General features: G+C 39.7%; 1 protein-coding gene across 5 annotated transcripts in view; it reads right to left on the bottom strand.

The window, feature by feature from the left end:
• WDR72 (WD repeat domain 72) overlaps positions 1 to 23,405 on the bottom strand; it is a 182,389-nt gene that overhangs the window by 139,286 nt on the left and 19,698 nt on the right. For all 5 annotated transcript variants that reach the window (XM_059700763.1, XM_059700782.1, XM_059700753.1 and 2 more), the window contains 4 exons: positions 22,274 to 22,415; positions 20,422 to 20,667; positions 17,659 to 17,879; positions 14,652 to 14,847 (listed from right to left, as the gene is read on the bottom strand). In XM_059700763.1, the coding sequence (XP_059556746.1) occupies positions 14,652 to 14,847; positions 17,659 to 17,879; positions 20,422 to 20,667; positions 22,274 to 22,415 (805 nt within the window). The remainder of the gene's footprint in view (positions 1 to 14,651; positions 14,848 to 17,658; positions 17,880 to 20,421; positions 20,668 to 22,273; positions 22,416 to 23,405) is intronic.

The following is a 23,405-nucleotide window of genomic DNA, read 5'->3' as shown; positions in this document are numbered from 1 at the left end:
CTAATACCATAGAACCAACTATGACTAAATTTTAATTTTTAACCTTACTCTAAAACGTAATACAATTTGTAACCAATTTAAGAGGTGCATGTATATTGAAAAGTGTTTCTGTATTATGATATAAAGTATATAATAAAGTTTATAATTACTTATATACAAAACATTAAAATTATATAAAAACTTTGTAAATACCTAATATATATAAAACATTAAAAAGTATTGAAAATATCATTCACTCTGTTGTTTGAATTTTTGACACCAGGCATGCTCATATTTAAATTTTAAAATATTTCAAACACCGATCTTTTCTTTCTTCATGCTCTTAGTTCAGTGGTTCTCAACCTTCTGGCCTTTAAGTACAGTTCCTCATGTTGTGACCCAACCATAAAATTATTTTTGTTGCTACTTCATAACTGTAATGAATCGTAATGTAAATATCTGATATGCAGGATGGTCTTAGGCGACCCCTGTGAAAGGGTCGTTCGACCGCCAAAGGGGTTGCAACCCACAGGTTGACAACCGCTGTCTTAGTTGAACATTAAGTATCTTAGGAGAGATTTGACTCCATTATTTATTTACTCTGGTGTCAATTAATTTAAATATTTTGCTGAGTTGATCTGGCATTTTGCCTTGAAAAGGGGAGAGAATTGGAAAAGAAGAAATTGGGGTACAGTCTCCTGAATAAAGTGCTGGATGAGGATTGAAGTCATACATAAGTTCACTTTTTTGCAGGAGGCTGGGGGGACATGGTGGAGATGAAAGGAGGAAAATATTTTAATTTCACTTAATCTCCAGGGGACTTGGGGGTGGTTTTCTTTAGAGAAATAATGGACAACCAAAGCTCCTGCAGGAACATCAGGGTTTTGCTTTGAAAGCACCAACGCTTGGTACCCTCACTACAGTGAGGCTTCCCTGGCCACTTGTGAAATTTCATATCATGTTTCTGTTCCAGTGACCCAAAAGGGCATCTCTTCACTCTCCTGTTCCATAGACTCCCTTACCCAGAAACTATCCTACCTGAGTACTGATGTGATAAGGAGGATTCTAAAAATAACCCCTAATAACCCTCATCCTTACGAGACTCCTTCCCCTGTGCATATAATGGAATAGCACTCCAGGGATTATATTGCTTCATGGCAAAAAAAGGACACGGCAGATATAAATAAGGTTTCTAAACAGTCGATCATAAAATATGGACATTATTCAGGTGGGCCATGCCTAAATAGGTGAGTTCTTTAAAAGCAGAGTTTTCTCCAACTGGTAGAAGAAAGAAAGAATTAAAGCGTACAAAGAATTAAAAGTGCCATTGCTAGCTTTGAAGATGGAGGAGGCCATGTACAAGGATCAGAGTGGCTTCTAGCTGAGTGACAGCTGGCCAACAGCCAGAAAAGACTTCAGACCTACAAGCATAAGGCTAAATTCTACATGAGCTTGGAGTAGATTCTTCCCCTGAGCCTCCAGTTAAGAGCCCAGTTGGCTGACACCTTGATTTTGATCTGTAAGAACTTAATTGAGCTGGCCTGGACTTCTAACCTACAAAGCTGTAAGATAATAAGTGGATGTTGTTTTAAGCTGCTAAACTTATGGTAACTTTTTATACAACAATAGGGAAGTAATACAACTAGGGCTTGGCAGCAGTACTTTTACTCTGGCCCATAGATTTAGATCTCTTTTTTTATTCTTGTTTTATGTTTTAATCCTCACCCAGAGATATGTTTTTTCTAGTTGAGTTTGAGAGAGAGACAGAGAGAGAAAAGGAAGCATCGATGTGAGAGAAACACCGATCGGTTGCCTCCCATACACTCTCTGATCAGGAATCAGACTACAACTTGTTGGTATATGGGATCATGCTCCAACCAACCGAGCCACCCAGCCAGGATTCTTCTTTTATTCTTTTCTCCCAGTGGTTTACATGTGCAAGCCCTGCCTCTTAAACAAAGTAACTAAATATATAAATGCAAAAAAATCATAAAAACAAATAAATGTGAAGCCTGGTTAAACATTTCATACTGTTTTTTATAACCCCTCCTTCTACCCTCATTTTTTGAGTAGTTTTAAAAAGCTAGAAAGGGTGGCAATTTCCTGCAGGGAGTTACATTTCCACCTTACACCACAGGGAATCCATGTTCAGGGCAGAGTTTAATGTAAAGAATGTTTGTCTGGCAAAACAGAGAAGAGAATGAGAGGGTTTGACTAGCAAGGTAATCAGTTAGGAAAATTTTCAATAGTTTGTGCAAAAGATGATGAAGATCCCAATCCAACTGGCCCTATGGCATTTTAACTTTAAATGTTTTTGGTAGCTCTGAACTACACTGCATATTCCCATGTTTTACTGGAGGCTTACAAAAATGTAGCACACAGTTTATCTTTCAATTGATCCAAGTACCTCACTAGATATTGTTGATAGCATTGGGGCTAAGAAACAGCAATGCCTTCTGGAATTAATGAACAGGACTCTCACAGAATGGCTGTCTAGGTTCCAGTGGTCTCTGGCAGGTTCTTAGCGCTATAGAACCATGCCCTTCTTCTTCTTCTTTAGCCAGTTCGTTTATCCTACTCCTCTCACCCCCATCACTGTTCCTATAGTTTATCATCTGCTGCAACTTCCTGCAGGCAGTTTGTATGTAGTTGCATATACCTTATGTCATGGAAGGAGCCTTACAGAATAGATAGGTTCTTTTGGCTTCAGTCTTTGTTCTGTTTCCTCCATACTGTATTGTGGTCCTTTGTCAAGAAAAGATCCCGCTATGGGTGGCTGCTTACCCCCTGCCACAATCTGCCACAACCCACCTCTCAGGATGTGCAGATAGTAGTTAAAAGACCTGTGTTGACTCCTGGGTGTGTGCCCAAAAGAACTGAAAACAGAGTCTTAAGGAGACATTTGTGCCTCTATGTTCACAGCTGTGGAAGCAACCCAAGTGTCCATGAAAAATGAAAAGACAGCTCGAACCGGTTTGGCTCAGTGGATAGAGCGTCGACCTGCGGACTGAAGGGTCCCGGGTTCGATTCTGGCCAAGGGCATGTACCTTGGTAGCGGACACATCCCCAGTAGGGAGTGTGCAGGTGGCAGCTGATCGGTGTTTCTCTCTCATCGATGTTTCTAACTCTCTATCCTTTTCCCTTCCTCTCTGTAAAAAAAAAAAATCAATAAAATATATTTTAAAAAATGAACAGATAAAGAAAATGTGGTATATAGGTACAATGGGATATTGTTCAGTCTTTTTTAAAAAAAATATATTTTATTGATTTTTTACAGAGAGGAAGGGAGAAGGATAGAGAGTCAGAAACATCGATGAGAGAGAAACATCGATCAGCTGCCTCCCGCACACCCCCCCAATGGGGATGTGCTTGCAACCAAGGTACATGCCCTTGACCGGAATCGAACCTGGGACTCTTCAGTCCTCAGGCTGATGCTCTATCCAGTGAGTCAAACTGGCTAGGGCTATTGTTCAGTCTTGAAAAGGAATTTCTGACACAACAATGGATGAACCTTGAGGAGATTATGCTAAATGAAATAAGCCAATCACAAAAGGACAAATGCTGCATGAGGTACTCAGAGTAGTCAAATTCATAGAGACAGAAAGTTGTCAAGGGCTGAGGAATGGGACTTAATGTTTAATGGGTTCAGAGTTTCATTTTGGGAAGCTGAAAAGGTTCCAGAGATGGATGGCAGTAATGGTTGCCCAATGAAGTGAATGTATTTAATACCCCTGAATATGCATGTAACAATAGTTAAAATTGTATATTTAATGTTATATCTATTTTACCACAATTACACACACACATACATACAATACCTTTGTTGATAAAGCAGCCCAAGGAAAACACAAATAAAAAGAGAAGGTAGCTCAGTTAGAGCATCCCAATATGCCAAGGTTGCAGGTTTGACAGTCAGGACACATGCAAGAATCAACCAATGAATGCATCAATACGTGAAACAATAAATTGATGTTTCTCTCTCTCTCTCAAATCAAAAAAGCAAAATAAAGAGAAGTTCACTAAGAATAAACCCAGGGAATAATATAGAGAGCACATGCAGATAAAACCACCCGAGAAAGAGGGGCCACCGGCCATCAGGAGAAGGCAGTCTCATGGAAGGGTGAGGATGGAGAGAGAGAAGAGAGAGGTCAATTCGGACAAGTCAAGTCTTGGAACCCAGAGAATGACAACTGAACTTGGAAGTGAGGAAACCTCAAAAAAAGAACAGTTTCATTGGAATAGTGTAGGGAGATGCCAGATTACAATGTGTTAAATAAATGGGAGGCAAAAAAACAAAGACATGGGGTAGAGATGGTATTTTGTAGAACACTCTCAATTACTTGGGGAGGATAACAGAGAAAGGTAATCGAAGCCCACAATCCCATATCCAAAACATCTCAGACCATAGGGTTTTAGAATTCATGATTTTTCAGATTTTGGAGATATAAGACAATGCACATATTTTTAACAGCTATAGCAGGGTCTAGGAGAGCAGACAATAATCAAACATGTCATATATCTGCAGCAACAAATGAAAAGAAAATTTAGACATGGTGAAGTAAATGGACTCATGTGAGGTTAAGTTTTGTTATTTCACTACAAACTAAAATAAAGAGGAAAAAAAGCTTTTTTTAGGTTTTAAATTAGGGCTAAAAAATGTGGACATGTATTCAAAATAATTGGTAGCCATGAGGCCACAGCTAATGAAAAAGATATTCTCTGAGATAAGTTAGTAGAATGTTCAGTTTTGCAGAATACAGGATATCTGCTCTTGCATTTGACCTCTCCTTATAGCTATTAGATGACGTAGATAAGCTAAGTTATCTAATTCCATACCCTTAATTTTTCTGATTGCTTTGTCTATGTCACTTATGAGTAGACTATAATGTACTAAAGATTCTTTTATTTTCAATGCTTTAACAAAAGCACAACTTATAAAATCATTGATGAGGGATAGCTTTGCCAGCCTACCAGTCTTTGGAAAACAACATGGTTATAAGAAATAAAGACAAGAGCATTAGAAATATGTAACAATATGATTTTAAAACTAGACTTACAGTTGATACTTCTGGAAGGAAAGAGAAACTGTGAACACTTAGGAAGTGTAAATCTAGTGTAAACCATGAATTAAAAGTAAATAGTTTATTCCAGTTCTTTTCTTGGCATTTCAAGGCATAAATTTTCTTAATTTTGATCTGTTGAGATAAAGTGCTATTCATTTAACTAAATTTACAAAAACAACTCGGTATCTGTCCACTACTGAACTAACTCTCAGGTGATACCCCGGGTCCCTCAGGGGAGCCGCTGGCGCTCTGACCCTTCCTTGTGGCCAAAACAAGCCCTTGTTTTCCCAGCGTATGGGTCTAGAGTAGAATGGAATCTATTTACACTGAATGTGAAAAAGATGGGGAAATTAGCAGGTCAATCCATGCTGAGGACTTTTTGACAAGGCTGAGATTAGCAACCCACATTCTTGGTAGCACACAAGATAAAATATGACACCATTCCCACAGTCAGATTCCCTGCTCACCACTCCCAAGCCTAGAACTTGACCTTTGGGTTTGTTTTCACCTGATTCATCCCTAGCAACACAAAAGATCTTTCCCATCGAATCCTAACAAGTAAGTTAAAGGTACAAGTTGGATATTATTGATACACTTGAATGAATCAAGTGCATCCAATATCCTTTATCTCGCAGCCAAATCAAAGAATCTGCTTTCCCAGAGAATAACAATCATTACAGTCCACTGAGTCTTGCTTTTCCAATAATTTCTGTGGCAGCTGGCTACTGGGAAGTTGCTAGGGAATTAAAAGGAGGCAGCATGGGGAGGGGCAGATGGCTCCTTTGGGTTTATTTTGCCAAACATGGCAGCTGTGAAACCCACTAACGTTCGAATGTCCTTATAAAATGCTTATAGAAGGGTGGGGGGCAAAGTAAGGAGGAGCCACAGAGCAGCCATCCTGACCTGTTTCTCTTTCTTCTGCTGTAAAGTAAGCCCCAGAGATCACTAAATGCAGATCCGTAACAAGCAGATCCAGCCAGCACTGGATCCAGAAGTGTCATCGGCTGCAGGAATCAGCGAAAATGTTTTCTTTACTAAAGTAAAACCCAGGAAGATAGCAACTGAACAGGGAAAGAACAAAGGCAGCAAAGGATGCACCTTAATTGGCAAAAGTAATTTTAAGAGCAGAAAATGTTTATTGTATCATTAGAATGAGATTATACTGATATTTGTTTCTGAGCATACAAAATGTTCCAAAGACACCCTAGAAATACCTCAATAATATGCTTAACATATATTAAGATGCCAGAGATTAACTCCTTAATTAAAATCCACACACACACACACACACACACACACACACACACACACACACACACAAGTATATGTGTTTTACCAGGTAAAAATAAATCATATAATGTAGAATTTTGAAAATGAGTCTGGGGTATCTAAAAACTATAACCATGTTCATAAAAAGTATAGTTCTATAATAAAATGTAGATAATTGTTCAGATGTTTAGACTAATAAGGACTGAGAAAGAAGCAAATTCATGTTTGGGAAAAGAAAATTACTTGTGCTTCCTTTGTTAATGGCCTTTCAGTGTGACATCTGGATTTGAAAGAGCACAACAGAAACTACCCCATGCAGATCTTTTATTCTCTTGGATTTTTCTACATCCTTGGAATTTCCTCACTTTGAAAAGTTTGTAAAATTATAAGATCACATTAACATTTATATAGTTTTGCCAAAGAGGAGGTCCATGTTCATTAGATGGAATTATGGAAGAGGATTGTGTTGGGGCAGGAGGGGGGTAGGGGGAGAATGTGTTCCTGTTCTGTGTGCGTGCATGCGTATGGGTGAACACACATGCATGTAAAGTTGTCTACCAAGGCTTTATATTGAAATTTTAAAAATTATACAGTAAGACTTATATGCCTTTCTTTAGTGATTCAGTGTTAATAGTTGGATTTATTTAATTTGGTTGAAAATAAGGTTAAACTCTTTATTGTTGTACTAGAGGCCTCATGCACAAAATTCGTGTGTGTGTGTGGGGGGGGGGTTCCCCTCAGTCTGGCCTGCACCCTCTCACAATCCGGGAACCCTCAGGGGATGTCCAATTGCCAGTTTAGGCCCTGTGGGATCAGGTCTAAACTGGCAGTCGGACATCCCTCTCACAATCCAGGACCACTGGCTCCTAACCACTCTGCCTACCTGCCTGATGGCCCCTAACCGCTTGCCTGCCTGCCTGATAGCCCCTATCCACCTCTGCCTCAGCCCCTGCCATGGTGGCTTCATCCAGAAGGACATCCAGAATGATGTCCGGAAGGTCATTTGGCTATTCGGTCTAATTAGCATATTACGTTTTTATTATCATAGAATTTTTCTCTGGTATTAAAAAAAGGCAGTACCCCATCAGTACTTCATTGACACTTCCAAAAATACTGAATATTGAAAACTTCCTAAGAAAATACTCTCAAGGTTTTACTATTAGTTGTATTATTATTTGCATAACTAATTCACTTCATTGTACTGATGGGGTGGTCATAATAATCTGGCCACTCAGTGTACATGCTCTGTGTTGACATGTTTTCATTTCTCTGGACCTATGCCTAGAAGTGAACTTGCTGGTTCATGTAGTAATTCTATGTTTAAGTTTGAGGAACTGCAGAACTGTTTTGTTCAATAGCTACACCATTTTATATTCTCATCAGTAATATAAAAGGGTTCCTATTTCTCCACATCCTTGGCAAAACTTATGTTCCTTTTCTTTTTATTATAAGCATCTTAGTGAATGTGAAGTGGTATCACGTTGTGATTTTGATTTGCATTTGCCTCCTGGCTAACGCTCCTTGGCCATTTCCATATCTTCTTTGAACAAATATCTATTCAAGGCCTTTGTGCTTTTTAAAATTGGGTTATTTGTCTTTTTGTTGTGTTTTAAGTGTTCTTTATATATTCTGAATATGAAACCTTTATCAGATATGTGATTTGCAAGTAACGTCCCCCATTCTGTAGGCTGTCTTTTCATATTCTTGATAATGTCCTTTGATGCACAAAATTTTTAATTTTTATGAAGGCCCATTTATCTATTTTTTCTTGTTGCTCTGGTTTCTTTTTTATTAGAGTAACCATATGGTGTATACATACATATGTATATGGTTTTATTTTTTAATTGTCTTTTGAAGACTGTGCAGTTTGAAACCACAGAAGAACAAATGTTTCATTTCTATTGAGTCATCGTGGATTGACTAATTTTCTAGCTAACTGCTACTAATTTTACTAAGAAAAAATAAATTAAGAAAGAAAATTCAACCCTTGTGGTAAAAATAACTCTAAAATGAACAAAAATACATTCACATCCACCCTAAATTCTACATTCTCATTGGCCAAAGACTTCAGTGTCCCTGACCTCCAGGTCCCAGGCTGCTTCTGATATCGCCTTAGGTCTGCAGTCCACCATGGATATAATGAATACATTTAAATGTGCCTACTGAAGCCAGAAATGCCCAAGAAGAAGAAAGCCCAGCTTCCCAGCAGGCGCCATGGGACCTGGACTGGAGGCTGCCCAGAACCTGTGTAGCATCTCCAAGAGCTTCCTGAACAGTGGGAACAATTCCAGCTTTTGTTTGGTGACTGTCCTCCCGTGAGCACAGGAAAGAGGGCCCTGAGCAGTGAGACAGTTTTGCCTCCCCTCCCTTCCTGTCAGCTGTCGCTTCTGCTGACACAGTGCCTGCCGCTGACACCCTCCCCGCTTGTGATTTGCTGTTTCCAGTCTGTGACCTGGGAAATCAGATGACCAGAGCTGTTAGAACTGTGTGTAAATGGAGAGCCGAGTGCTGAGAGATAGACAGAGATCATCTCCTACAGGAGAGCAGGCAGCAGGCTTCCTGGCAGCCGTTTCTTCTCAGAGCTTTTCTTAACCAATTCCATGCTTGACAGTCTCACAAAGCTGACCTCCCCCTGCAAGGTGTCCTGTTGTATGGTACAGTGGAGAACATACGAGAATGAGAGAGAGAGATGAACCTTCTAGTGCAGGTGCCCAGCACCTAACCTGGGAACCTTCAGGCTCAATCTCTCTCTGTTTCACTTTCTCACTAGCAAAATGGGTATAAGCATATAGTCAGTGAAGTGTAATAAATTAAAAACTGTAAACTGCTTTAGAATAAGCTATTATAAAAATAACGATCTTTAAAAAGATTATCATCAGTCTTAAAGGTCTACAAATGACATCTGCGGGCCAAATCCAGCCTGCTGCCTGCTTTTGTAAATAAAGATTTAATGGAACACAGCCTTGCCCACTTCTTCAAGGATTGTCTATGGCTTTTCTTGTGCTACAAGGGCAGTGTCCAGTAGTTGCAACAGAGATCATCACATGGCCCACAAAGTTGAAATTATCCAGCGCTTTACAAAAAGTTTTTCTGATCTATCTTCTTAGGAGGTGTTTTATTTTCAAGCAAGTCAGGTTTCATTTTCCCCCACACAAAAATCCAATTGCTTAATATGGCGTATTTCATAACATAAACCATAAGCTTACAGGAGACCTTCCATAAGAATAATGTTATATTAGTAACATACAAGAAATTCATTACACAGGTTTTCTGCTTGTAAATCCATTACTCGTGAACAGAAAAGTCCTTGGAATTATCTAAATCTAATTCTTAAAGGAACAATAAGCACAGAGCCGAGACTTATTTCTGGTGTGCATTTGGGGGGGGGGGGCGAGAATCAGTATTACATTATCCCTATTGTGTCTCACAGCAATGAGGGCCACAGCGCTGCCCAGAGTTGCCGGTGCCAAACACACAGTGGGAGCTGAAAGATGAATCTAAATGACATCTCCAATTTTTTCCTTCTAATCAGGCCTAACCATCATGGGGAAGCTGGCAAATCAATAAGCATAACTGGATGCCCTCGTCACTCCCAACCTGGCAGCACTGCATTTTTAGAGCCACAAGATGGGGGCCCTCACTGTGACATAAATATTCCTCTACTTCAGTTGCTTGCTTCTTCCCTGAGATGACATGCCCAGCTATGATCCCGAACCTCAGCCCGGCCTGCACCTGACCATGCCACCTGTCACAGAAAGGAAACACCTCTTGTGATTCCATATAAAATGGGCATGAGGGTAAGTGGCTCTAGAACAGTGGTTCTCAACCTTCCTAATGCCGCGACCCTTTAATACAGTTCTTCATGTTGTGGTGACCCCCATTTCATTGTTACAAATTGAACATAATTAAAGCATAGTGATTAATCACAAAAACAATATGTAATTATATATGTGTTTTCCGGTCTTAGGCGACCCCTGTGAAAGGTTCGTTCGACCCCCAAAGGGGTCGCGACCCACAGGTTGAGAACCATTGCTCTAGAATATGCTTGTATATTCTACCAAAGAGTTTCATGAATAAAGCAGGAAGAGGCTATTGTAAAGTGTTTGTGAAAAACTGAAGACGTTTTATAGCCCATTCTCAGCACCTAGGAGAAGGTGGCACAGGGATTGACCTATACCCAGTCTCTCTCTCAACTTTTCACCAAAGCAGACTTTTGGCACAGGCACAGTTGAGAATTACTAACTTACTTTGCCTTCAAGCCGCTCTCCCCACACCCCCTTCCCCACCCCGCCTTTTCTTTCTAGGCCCATTTCTCCAGTCCTTATCCACTGACACCTCCTGTTTTCCTCTGTGGGCTCTGAAGTTGCTCTAGTGCTGAAAGATCTGATAAATGCCTTAGTGTCAACGTATTCCTCTTGTGTATATAGAGGAGGCAGAGTGCTGGAGAAGAGGAGCAAAGAATAGGTCTGTTCATACATAGAACTATGATTGACCTTTTAGTAAAACTGAAAGGCAACGGCCCAGAAAACACTGGCAAGAGTAGAAAACACACAGACTTATACCTGAGGTGAAATATGCTCTGCAAATCTAGGAACTCCAGCGGAGACTTGGAGGAGAAAGCTAAGAACACACCTACGTTTGAGCAGCCACAATCTAAGAGCCACCAGAACTGGCCAAGGTTAAGATGAACTCATTTTTGTACTCAATCTACTGAGACCCAAGAATATTTGGGTTAGTTAGTTCATTTGTTCATTACTTACTTACTTAATTAATTAATTTATGTGCCAGGCACACCAATGAACAAACACATTCTATGCCCTCACAACACTCTTTCCAGACTAACTGTCTTTGGTCTTTAGCTGATATTTCCACCCTCAGTTTATGAAACTATAAGCTTACTGATCCTAGATTTTTCTACCTTTAAGGAAAAAGATGAAATAGAAATCCAGTACAATAAGCATGATGAAAGCATCATAGCTACCTGAAATCCAGCTTGGGAAAGAAAAAAAGATCATTAAATTTTAAGCAAAATCGGAATTGCAGAGTTTAAAGGGAAGCCAAAACAAAATTAATACCAGGCACAAGATTAAAGGAATAATATAAACTTATTTAAAAGGAATGAGTGTGGTAAGAAAATGTAGGCTGCCAGCCACCTCCACAGAGTGTCGTGGGACTCCAATGAGACCGTCAATGAGAGGATGCTTTGAAAAAGTGAAGAGGTGCATCTCAAATGGGAAGGCATTGATACAATGATTAATAATATTTTCACCTATAATAAGATCCATCTTAGGTTGAGTTACAGTTGTTTATAAACTTAATGTAAATAACCAAGAGATAAACAGCCTCACTGTCTCATTTGAAACAAATATTCTATAAGTTAATATGGCACATTAATTAACTATTAATATTAAACAATGCATACAAAATGTGTGCATATTAGTTGATATGACAATTCTAAAAATTTTTAAATAAAATATATTTTTTATTGATTTCAGAGAGGAAGGGAGAGGGAGAGAGATAGAAACAGTGATGAGAGAGAATAATTGATCAGCTGCCTCCTACATTTCCCCCCACCCCCGAGATCGAGCCTGCAACTCACACATGTGCCCTGACCAGGAATTGAACCGTGACCTCCTGGTTCATTGGTCGACACTCAACCTCTGAGCCACACTGGCCAGGCTAAAACCGTTCTATAGAAAGCAATATAAATAACCAACTGTAGGAGATTCCTTAGTTAAAGCATGATGTATCCATAATGGCCACTATGATGATTATTGTCCATTTGACAGTCCACTCTATCTTTCCCTCGTCTTCTCTGTCCAGCGGACAGATCTCTGTATTTTAGCTTGACTCCATTTTCCAGGGAAAATATTTTATTAGCAGTATCCACGATTGAAAACAGTGCAACTGCACATATTTATAAGTGCATGTGTTCTACAGCCTCAGACTTCACAAGCAGAAGTCAAGATTTTGCCACATTCTTTTATGATGTTAATGACAATAATAATCTATCATAATAAAAGTGTAATATGCTAATTAGACCGGACAGCCGAACTGGAATGACCAGTGGGCGGGGGGGTGGGGCCAGTGAGCCTGCGCTGCCAGGCCAGCCATGGCGGTCCCGGCATCCCCACTTCTGCAGAAGCAGTGGGAGAGGCTACAGCGCAGGCCCGGTCCCAGCACTGCCCCTTCTGCAGAAGCCATGGGACAGGCAGCGCCGGAACTGGGCCCATGCAGCTGCGGGTCCTTGCGTCATCCCTTCCACAGAGGCGGGCAGGAGAGGCTGAGGCATGGCCTGGTCCCTTCGTCACCCCTTCCACAGAGGCGGCGGGAGAGGGGGCTGCATGGTCCAGGTTCTGGCACCACGCCTTCCGCAGAGGCGGAGAGTGGAGGGGGACTGGGGGGTGGGGGGGGCATGGTCCCAGAGCCTCCACAGAAATGGAACAGGGCGCGACCATGGCACGTCAACCTCCCACGGCCCCTCCCACAGCCAGTCTGGCCCTAGATCACCCCTCCACACCAGTGGGTGGGGGGCAGGGCCAGCACTAAGGAGCAGTGAGCCAGGCTTCTGGCTGAGTGGCACTCCCCATCTCCCCCAAGCCAGAAGCTGGGCTCAGGACTGGCGATCCCAGTGGAGGTGGTGTGAGCCTCTCCTGCCTCCACGGAAGGCAGACAGTAAGGAGCGAGGAGTCCTGGACTGCGAGAGCCCCAGACTGTGAGAGGGATGTCTGAGTGCCAGGTTAGGCCCGATCCCTGGGGGGTCCTGGACTGCAAGAGGGCACAGGCTGGGCTGAGGGGGCATCCCCCGCTCCCAGTGCACAGGTGGAGTTCCTGGGCCTGGCCGGTGATTGGGGCCGATCAAGGCTCTCTCGCCCAGTCCTGATCAGGGCCGATCCGGGCCGGCTGGCTGGGGGCAGGGATTGTGGGAGGTTGGCTGTGGGAGTGCACTGACCAACAGGGGGCAGCTCCTGTGTTGAGCATCTGCCCACTGATGGCCAGTGCATGTCATAGTGACCAGGCGTTCAGTTGACTCGTACTAACGGTTGCTTACACTTTTATATATATAGATTACTAAGGGCTTAGCACCTATAGGCACTGTTGCAAGCATTGCACTTAATCCTAACAGGAAGGAGAACTATGACTCCCACTGCACAGATGAGAAAATTGACATGTGAAGAAGCCAAGTCATTTGCCAAGGTCTTACAGATCTTTGCTTTCAGGCCCCGTTTGCAAGTCTGGACTTTACAGTCTATTTTATGCGTTATACTTAACTGTCTCTCAGGTTGATAGGTTATGTAAGAACTCGAAAACTCTCCTAATTTTGTGTATATCATGCAAAGAACAACAAGGGCCCTCATATTGGTTGCACATTTGTACATCAGAGCTACAAATTCCACATCAATAAAATGGAGAATAAGACCTTTCCTTTCTATCCTAGAATTGTGACAAGCTAATGTGAAAACAAGCATGAAATCCTGTGCAAACTATGAAGCATGGTACACATATAAGGTAGATTATGTTGCACCCATTGTAAACCAGTACATTAGCTATCATTATTAACACAGAAGAGTCAAATGTAAAGAAAGTAGTAATTATTTTGGTGACATACAGCTCTAAACTAGAATATTACAAACTATCCATCTGTTAGTAATACCTGACATAAAACCACCACTGGTTAATCAATAAATATCATGCAATGGTTTCAGTAAAATGTACTCTCCAGGGTACTCCCCTGATTCATTTACTAATTACCTTGCCTTATTTGATATGCTCCCAGCATTTGCCTGAGATGTGTTACTCTCGAGTTATATATCAAAACTTTCTTTAAAAAATTGAAGGTTCAAACTATACATTCACTATGACATCAAAAGTTCAGGTGAGCCACTCAAGTTTCAGTTTCCTTGACTCAACTTTTTAGAGTTTTGTAATTAATTATATTCCATTGTTACTGGTCATCAATTAACTCAAAATGTTTCTGAGATGGTGAGTGTGCTGAAGGAGGCAGAATTGAATGATAATTTGAGACTGGTAGGACACTAAATTTCTCTCTTGTTAATAATTAAAGTAGATAACGTTTGCCTTTATTGATAGCTTCCAGAAATATCCGGCTCATTCCTGTGCACTGCCCTGTCAGCTAATCATCATTGGTCAGGACCTGACGTGGGCCACTGTGTTTTATTTTCCACACCCACCTTCCCCTGAAGCCATCAAACGCAGTCCACCCAAGAGTTAAAGCAAGTGAGGCCACCACAGCTTTATTCTCCGGAATTCTCCACCTAGCCAAAAGTTTGGATGCATAAAAATGTAAAGGATGAAAAAGGGGTAAAAATGTCAATTTACCTGTTTCAATCTCCCAGATGTAAACGGAGTCATCTGCACATCCAACAATTAAAAAATTCTCAACCGGGTGCCACTTTATCATCTTCACCGGGAACAGGTGCTTCCGGGCACAGAAGAGGACGCGCTTCTCCTCCAGGTGGAGGAGGGCCACGGAGTGGTCGCCGCACACACAGAAAACCACCTGACTGCTCCTCAGCTGTGGGGGGAGCCAACAGGCAACATCCTTTGTAAGTAAACAGGCAAATCCGTTCTTTAAAGTTGGATCAGACCCTCCCCCTGCCAATGTCAAATGTTTATTAAAGCCCCATTTTGTCAAATGACATTCTACAGCACCCCTCCACCTAACACGCTGGAGGAGAGCTTTAAACACCCTGTCGGGAAGGTCAAGAGATGCAAGTACAAAGGAGAAGTCCAGGCCAGATCCACTTGTAAGATAAATGAAGGACTTGACCATCACTCAGCAAATTCAGGCAGTGTGAGGCAGACGTCGGAAATAATGCAGAGTAAAATAAACCCCGGAGCTAATTTGTTGCCACAAAAAGAAGCTATTTGTAGACAGAAGCTTAGGCGCAAGGGAATCATGAGCTGGTATTTTCCACTTAAAGCCTCAAAATGTGATTTGGTGCTGTTCCCAGAACTATACAGATTCTGATCCAAACAGGAAACTCAGTGTAGACACCATTTAAAAGAAGTCAGCATTAGATAGTTCCCAATTAATGTTCCGTCTCAAAGACACACGGACCAAAAATAGGCTCACAGGATAAAGAGTCTTAAGATACTTTGAAAAAAGCCAGCCTGTGGTTACCTGGAGCACAGTTTAGGGTAGACACCATCCATGCTGGTGCTGGTGAAGGTAATCAGGGAGGAGTTTATAGCAGCTCTGTGCCTTCCCACCATTCATACAATAGTCAGACCATGGATGCTGGTGGGGTGGGGTGGGCTGGGGTGAGGCAGGTGGGGCAGGAGGAAAGCAGGTAGGGGCTTTTCTACCTTCTCTGTTTCTTTTCTAATCACCTTGCAATTAGGATGTTCCCACTTTCACAAAGGCAACTAGCCAGAGTTTCAGCTGCTATGTTTAAAGCACCAGTTGGGATCCCTTGAAAATCTCCCAGTGCCCATCATTGACCACATTCAACAGGGCATTGGGAGGCACCTTCTTATATATATATATATATATATATATATAATTGATTTTTTACAGAGAGGAATGGAGAGAGATAGTTAGAAACATCGATGGGAGAGAAACATCGATCAGCCATCTCCTGCACATCTCCTACTGGGAATGTGCCCGCAACCCAGGTACATGCCCTTGACCGGAATCGAACCTGGGACCTTTCAGTCCACAGGCAGATGCTCTATCCACTGAGCCAAACCAGTTTCGGCAAGAGGAGGCACCTTCTTTTAAAGGAGACTACAGAAATCCCGAGGGAACCAAAAGTACAAAGTGGCAGGTGAATAGCTGGGGAGAGCCTGGCCTTGAGAATGGGGAAGATGGCATTGCCTCCCCAAGATAACCTCCTGAGAATGTGCACAACCCACAGCCTCTGGAATGGACAGTCCAATGTACTTCAGCTATAAACATACAAATGTAAAAGTTAGGCCAATAAGAATCTTTTCTCCGGGCATTTGAATAAAGCTAAAAGAAGGCATAGGGAGGAGCAAGAGGAGTGAGCAATCACAGAAAAGTAGACTTCTGAGGTAGGGAGACTCGAGGAGTAACCTTGGTTTCTATATTTCAATTCAAGCTCTGGCCTTGCTATAGTATTTCATATTGTATATATAACGATTGCCTCTTATGCCCTTCCGGAAACCTCCCTTGTTAATCTGACTTGGTTTGAATGGGTTCTGATCCTTAGAGTTAAATTATCTCTGAGTGAAGCAGAGGTAAAAGGGGTCAGGAGTGGAACTGACTTGGACTACCATGCTGGAGCTGAGAAAAAAAATAGTTTTTTTTTTTTTTTTTTTAAAAAAAAGGATAAAGGAGGGGAACCTCAGAAATAAAAGACATAGCAAGAGATCCCAAATCAGCACATGGAAGTTTATTATTTTAAGCCAGTTAGCTTTATTTCACTGTTTTATTAAATTATTTGTATTGCTGAAATATTCTTTATTTCTGTCTACTACAAAAACACAGTGTAGCCGTAACTGGTTTGGCTCAGTGGATAGAGCATCGGCCTGCGGACTGAAGGGTCCTGGGTTTGATTCCGGTCAAGGGCATGTACCTTGGTTGCGGGCACATCCCCAGTAGGGGGTGTGTAGGAGGCAGCTGATTGATGTTTCTCTCTCATCGATGTTTCTAACTTTCTATCCCTCTTCCTTCCTCTCTGTAAAAAATCAATAAAATATATATTAAAAAAAAAACACAGTGTAAGTTTTGTCCATGTTTACTTGAAGCTGATTTTTTATAATCTTACTATGGAGAAATAATTTTTATAAGCCAATTAACTAACTTAAAAATTCAGGAAACTCAAAAGGTGAGTTTAACAAATATATAAGATCTGTGGAATTTAAATTTACATTGCATGATAAAATTATACCTGAAAGTATTTCCATTTGTCCCACCCACACAAGGTAGATGCTCATAAATTTTTTTAAGTTAATTATTTGTTAAAAAAATGGAAGAAAACACAAAAATTTATTTAACAAAAATAAAATGTAACTATCAATAGTATTATAAAAGTAAATTGTTGAAGGCAAAAATTAATTTCTAATTTGTAAATTCCTATATATTTGAATTTTTTTACATTGTCATCACTTTTATAATTTTACTCCATTATAAATTAAAAACTAGGAGAAAACAGACAAGAATGTAAGTACTTTAGAATTAACTGGCTTTTATGAAGCCAAGAGTTGAGAAAACCTTTGCTTTAAAATCAAACTATTTACTTAAGCTGTAATAATGACATGCATATAAAAAGATTAGAAAGGAACACATAAAATCATCTAGTTTTAATGTTAAATAACTTTTAAATTTACGTGATATATTTTACTATTTGTCTGAACTTACTCTGAAGTTCTCTGGTGGCATCAAAAGACTTGTTACTGGACCAGCTTCCAAAAAGAATTTATGCAAAATTTCTTCAGTAAAGATATCCCACATGATGACACATGAGTCCTGGTCCCCCGACACCAGCCAACTTTGGTCCAATTTTGAAGAGAGACCATGTGGGTAAAGTAATGAAATAACACTTTGGTGATGGCCTTTGAGAACTTTGTAAGGAAGGGAATCTGAAAAACAACCAACACCAAATAATACAAAAGTTATTTTTGTTCAAGAAATAGTCCTGAGATTGTCTTTTATAAATTTTTAATGTAGGAAAATTACAAAAGTGAGGCAATTGGCTAACAAAAGTATTAAACAATCCTTAGACCATCTCAAAGGCAAGTGCCTCCTCAGAAGCCAGATCTTTCCTGGTGAAGCACTAACGCTGTTTGTTCAAAGTCTACTGATTCCTTAAGGACGTTAGCAAGTTACCAACACCAGTGCCATGAAATGGCAAATGCTATACTGAAAGAGTGAACAACTTCGAAAGTTTTGCCTCTACAGAAAAAACTTAGAACATTATTGCTGTACTTTTAATTAGCATGACCAGATGCATAAAAGGAAAACAAACTTTCACAGGACATTTTTGCTTTCCAAGATATCAGAGATTACCTAGTTCCAACTCTTAGTTTTACAGATGAAGTATTTGAGGCTCAGAGAGGTTAAGTGACTTGAATCCAAATGAAAAAGCACAGCATAATGTTTAATAGCATAGCTTTCTGTTAAAGAAATATGACTTTGCTTTTCTGGATCTATCACTCAATAGATATGTCTCCATGGACAAGTGGTTTTGTCCTCTCTAAGCCACAGATATGGCACCTAAAAAAAACTTGAGATAATAATAGCACATCTTCCCACAAGACTGTTGTGGTGTGAAATAAATAAGATAGGGGCCATGATTTCTTAATACTGGCACTTGGTAGAAAATGGTATTTTATACCATAGTTATACTAGAACTCAGGGCCACTGACACCCAGTCCCCACACTGTTTCTTCTTTCATTAGCTAACTAAAAAATTGGAAAGGACCGCAGAACACAAACCCTCTTTATTCAAATTAAAAATGAGTCCCAAAAAGTCATTATTACGTCTTTAAAGAATCATTAGTTACTTCTATTCCATCAGGTATGCCCTCACTTTACATCCCCTGTGCAAACCAAGATAAATAGGAATTCATTTTAAGAGTTAGTGCTCAGGCTGGTTTTCTCAGTGGTTAGAGCCTTGGCCCACAGACCAAAGGGTCCTGGGTTCGATTTCTAGTCAAGGGCATGTACCTCGGTTGTAGGTTCTATCCCAGGCCACGGGTCGGGCATGAGTGGGAGGCAACCAATCCATGTGTCTTTCTCACTTTGATGTTTTTCTCTCTCTCTTCACCATCCCCCCACTCTTTTTAAAAAAATCAATTGGAAAAATATCCTTGGATGAGGATTAAAAAAAAAGAGTGAAAATAAAACCTACTAGTCAAATGCAGGTTTCTGCTTGTTTTCTGGGTAAGACAAAACAGCACTGGTAAAACTGCTAAGGTCTTAAGCTTTTTCACTAACTTTAACAGCAGCCATTGAGCTGTATAGCAGGACATTACTTCTCCTCAGTTCGGTTCATTGCTATTCACAGCTCTATTTCAGTCAATTACTGAGTCACAAGTTAGTAAGAAGCCAAAGTAAGCTGAGAACATTAGCAGACAAGGCAAAAAGTTTATTTTGTGTGTGTGTGTTTTTTTTTTCCAATGAGATTTGGTCTTTACCATTAAGGACCTTGCAATCAAGTAGGATCTGTGGAATAAAACATAGAATACAAATTCATCTACACATCTCCAAATCTCAATCACCTCCTACATTTCCTGCCTTTACTTAAGACAACTTACTACATAAATCTTTATTTAATAGGTATTCCCTATTGCCATGCTCAAAGATGTAGAACAGCATATTTAGATTTTATTAACAAAGAAATAAAAATTAAAGCAGGAAGATACCTTTTTCTACTGCCTGGCAAATATTAAAAAGTTTATTAGCATACAAGGTTGGCTAAGACTTGAGGAATAAGGCATTTGCATAAGCTGTTAGTGAATACACATAGACACTGGTGCATGTTCTTTGGAGAACATTTTTAGATAAATTTTCGAAATTAAAAATTCAAACAAATGTTGATCCAGTAGTTCTGGGAATTAATACTATAGATATACTCACATATATGTGCAAAGATAGTTAATTCTGCATTGTTTCAGTAGCCAAAGCCTAGAAAAACTTAAACATCTTTGAACAAGATCTTTTAAAAAATTAAAATTTGATAATTATTAATCATTTAAAATGAGCTCATAAATAATGTACTCCAAAATATTTTATTGAGATTTGTTCAAGAACATTCCAGTAAAGTGTTCAGAATATGTTTTCATTTGTGTAAACTAATTAAATGAATGCATATTGCTATGCTGGTATATGCTTATATATGCACAGAATTTTTTGAGAAAGGAATAAAGAAATGCATTAGCTGTTGCCTTTGGTGAAGGAAACAGGAAAATCAAGGAAGGACAGAAACACTTCTCATTGTATAATCTTCTGTTTGACTTTTTTAAAAACATATTACTTTAACTTTAAAACCTGTTTTAAAGTTAACAAATTTATTAGCAAATGCCAGCAAACTTTTTAAGCTTCAGCAATCTTCTTAGTACAATTTGTTAAAGTTGAAACTTAGATAAATTAAATAAGTAGGATTAAGTAAAATTCAACGACCTTTCAATAGAGAACCTCCTTCCAGAAGTCCTGCTTTGGCAGCACTCAAAGCCTGTGTAATGAAAATGTTCCCGTCGTCACAGCCACATACTAGTTTATCAAGACCTGGGACATACTCTGATGAAGTGACCACCACAGTGCCAGCTCCGTCTTTAAACCCGGAGAAGTAGTCGATAATGCTTTGTGACATGATATGATGCTTATCAAAATTATCTTGAAGGGTCCAGGTGGTAGTTATTGGTATCTCTAAGAGGAAAACATACAAGAAGGGAAATTTGGGTTTATCTAGCCAGCATAGGTTGGGAAAATATTATCAAGGCGCCATCCCTTGGGGGATACATGGAGGCTCCTTTGCTATCCTCATAGTGGGCTATAGGCATAAAAGTTCTCCTGAATCCACTGTCTTCATTCAAAGGCAGCATTATTGACCCTCTGTCCTTCGAAGAGCCTTGAAGAATAAATGTGTACTAATGCATTCATTTTAGACTTAGGTCTACTGAACAGAACTGAGGAACTACTGCAGGGATGTAAACTGTAAGACCCATCTCATGAGTTCTCTACTTGCCTTAGCAATGCTAAGAAAGAAAATTGGTTGTTTTTTTTTTTAGTTGTGTGAGGTAAAGGGAAGAAACTTATTCTTTCAGTGTCAAGGATAAGAACATCTCAAAATTGTACCATAAGCCTAGGCAACTATCTATGGCTACCAAAAGTGCCGGTTACCATTTTATGTAGCTGAGCACCCAAGCATGAGAACTGGGCCTCGGGCAGGCTCAGGAAGTGAGAGAGGCTTGGGATCCAGGACAGCAGAAGGCAAGTTAAAGCCAACCTACTTCGCTATGCACTGGCCACCTTGGCCTTATGGTACACATGCTCCAGTGACTACGAAAACCTCAACGCCAAAACTTAGACTAGCACCAAGTGTTGTCATAAATGTCTATGGCTCTAAGTACAAAGAAGGTTGGCTGGACATTTAATGCTGCTGCTTTAAGTAGAACAGAACATGAGAAATCCTCGCGCCACCATCGAGTGGCCCAGCAGTGGGCATGGCATGCTTTTTTATCTCTTAAGATTGGCTTGTAAGAAACTTTTCCACACACTGCACCAAGCTCTTAGTCTATTTCTCGACCCATTCCTTGTTAATCTAGGTTTAAATAAACCATTTTGAAAACAACTGGGACAGGGACACAAAAAGTGATACCAGCGAAATAATTTACTAATGGAAACTTGTGCTTGGAAATTCAAGTATAAAGAACCATGGTTCCGCTGTGCCCCAGACAATGATCACAGAGGTGACAAACTGATTTGGAATAAGGGGGAAAGAGTAAGATGGGGCTCCTCAATTTGGAGCACACTCTCTCAGGAGTTTGAAAGCTCTCCACAATAACATTTACATTGATGATTTCAGTGTTTTATTCTAAGAAACAATAAAACAAGCAAATGTGAAATCATCTAATCATTCAAATTGTCAGATGTTTTAGTGCCCTCATTTATTTATGTGCTTTCTGTTCCACGGAGCAGTAATAATCCCCATAGAGGAATTGGTTGAAAAAGGGGTACAACATATGGACATGAGAAAATACAAAATATGAATATGGTGTAGCAGCCTGCTCTATACTGTTATTGCCAGCATTCATTTTACTTCAATAAGACATCACTCATGTTAAATTACTGCTATTTTGTATTATATTGGCTGTATAGCTGCATAAGATCTACATAAGGGATTTATGTTGGCATCTAGTGCAGAGTAGTACATGATAAATTTCTTCCTGTTTGTAGCCCATGTTACTCAACTTAGAAAAGCACGGAGTTCATTCTAAACTAGTTCTCAGGCGACATGTGAAAGTCATCTTACCTCCAGGAGAGCCATCAAACTTGGATACAGGAACATCGGGGATGTGCCACAAAGTAATTCTTCCTGAGACTTCTCCAGAGAAAAGTACCTTATAGAAAGGCTCTTTCCTTTCATTCATGTAGCCCATTACACAGGGAAGGCTCTGGTCCAAAACAAGAAGTTAGCTTTTATGCAGGAAAATATCTAAGTATAACGTGACAGCCACTGTTTTTAAATGAAGGAACAAAACTTCATAGATGAACTAAATTGCTTCCATTTTATTTCCCACTATTTCTAAATGTTCAAGTACTTATAATCTCTTATTTAAGACAAAAAAGTTTTTATAAAATACAAAGAAATGCCATCAGCTAGTCTTCAGATAGTTAATAAGAATATCTAACATTTATTGAACATGTTCTGTGTATGTATTACATATACTATTAGGAGCATTACATGTACACATTCAGTTAAATAATCCTCTCAATAATCATATGAAGTTAGTACTATCATTGTCTTCACTGTACAGATGAATAAACAGAGAGTGAAGATTTGATTATATAGATAGTAGTGAACTTGAGTCCAGTAATTCCGACTCAAGAGCCCATATCTTGATAACAATACTCTACTGTCCAATAAGAAGGCTTCATCTTTTATGTTCCAGTTGTCAGGTAAAATAATAACTAATGTTTGTATAATAATTTTGTGTAATTAATATACTTTCCACTTTCTGATGAACATTTTTCAAATTCAACATACTTGATATCAAGTTTCCTAAGTGGCCACAAAGAAAAATAAGGATGAGTACATAAATTGTTAAAATATGTATTACTATATGACTTTAATATACATAATCTTATAATGTATTGGTATAGTTTATATTAATGTTATATGCTTAGAGAGAGCTAAAATTTAGCTGAGGCAGAGTATGAATATTGGGCACCAATGCTCTGAAAGATAGGTTTCCATTAGTGAATGAGGCTAGAATCTCCCCAGGATCTCAGTGCAGTGTAGATGTTCTTTGGATAGATAGGGATTATGCACAAGGGATCAAAATGATCAGGTGATTAGAAAAAGAAAATAAAAAATTACTTTTATTTATAAATAAAAGGAACACTGAAAAGAAAGCCAACTGCTGGTGCTAGAATGAAAGATG

Source organism: Myotis daubentonii, chromosome 1, assembly GCF_963259705.1.
Source record: "Myotis daubentonii chromosome 1, mMyoDau2.1, whole genome shotgun sequence".
NCBI classification, from domain to species: domain Eukaryota; kingdom Metazoa; phylum Chordata; class Mammalia; order Chiroptera; family Vespertilionidae; genus Myotis; species Myotis daubentonii.
Note: the sequence above shows the minus strand (reverse complement) of the source record. Positions and strands in the feature narration are given on the sequence as shown.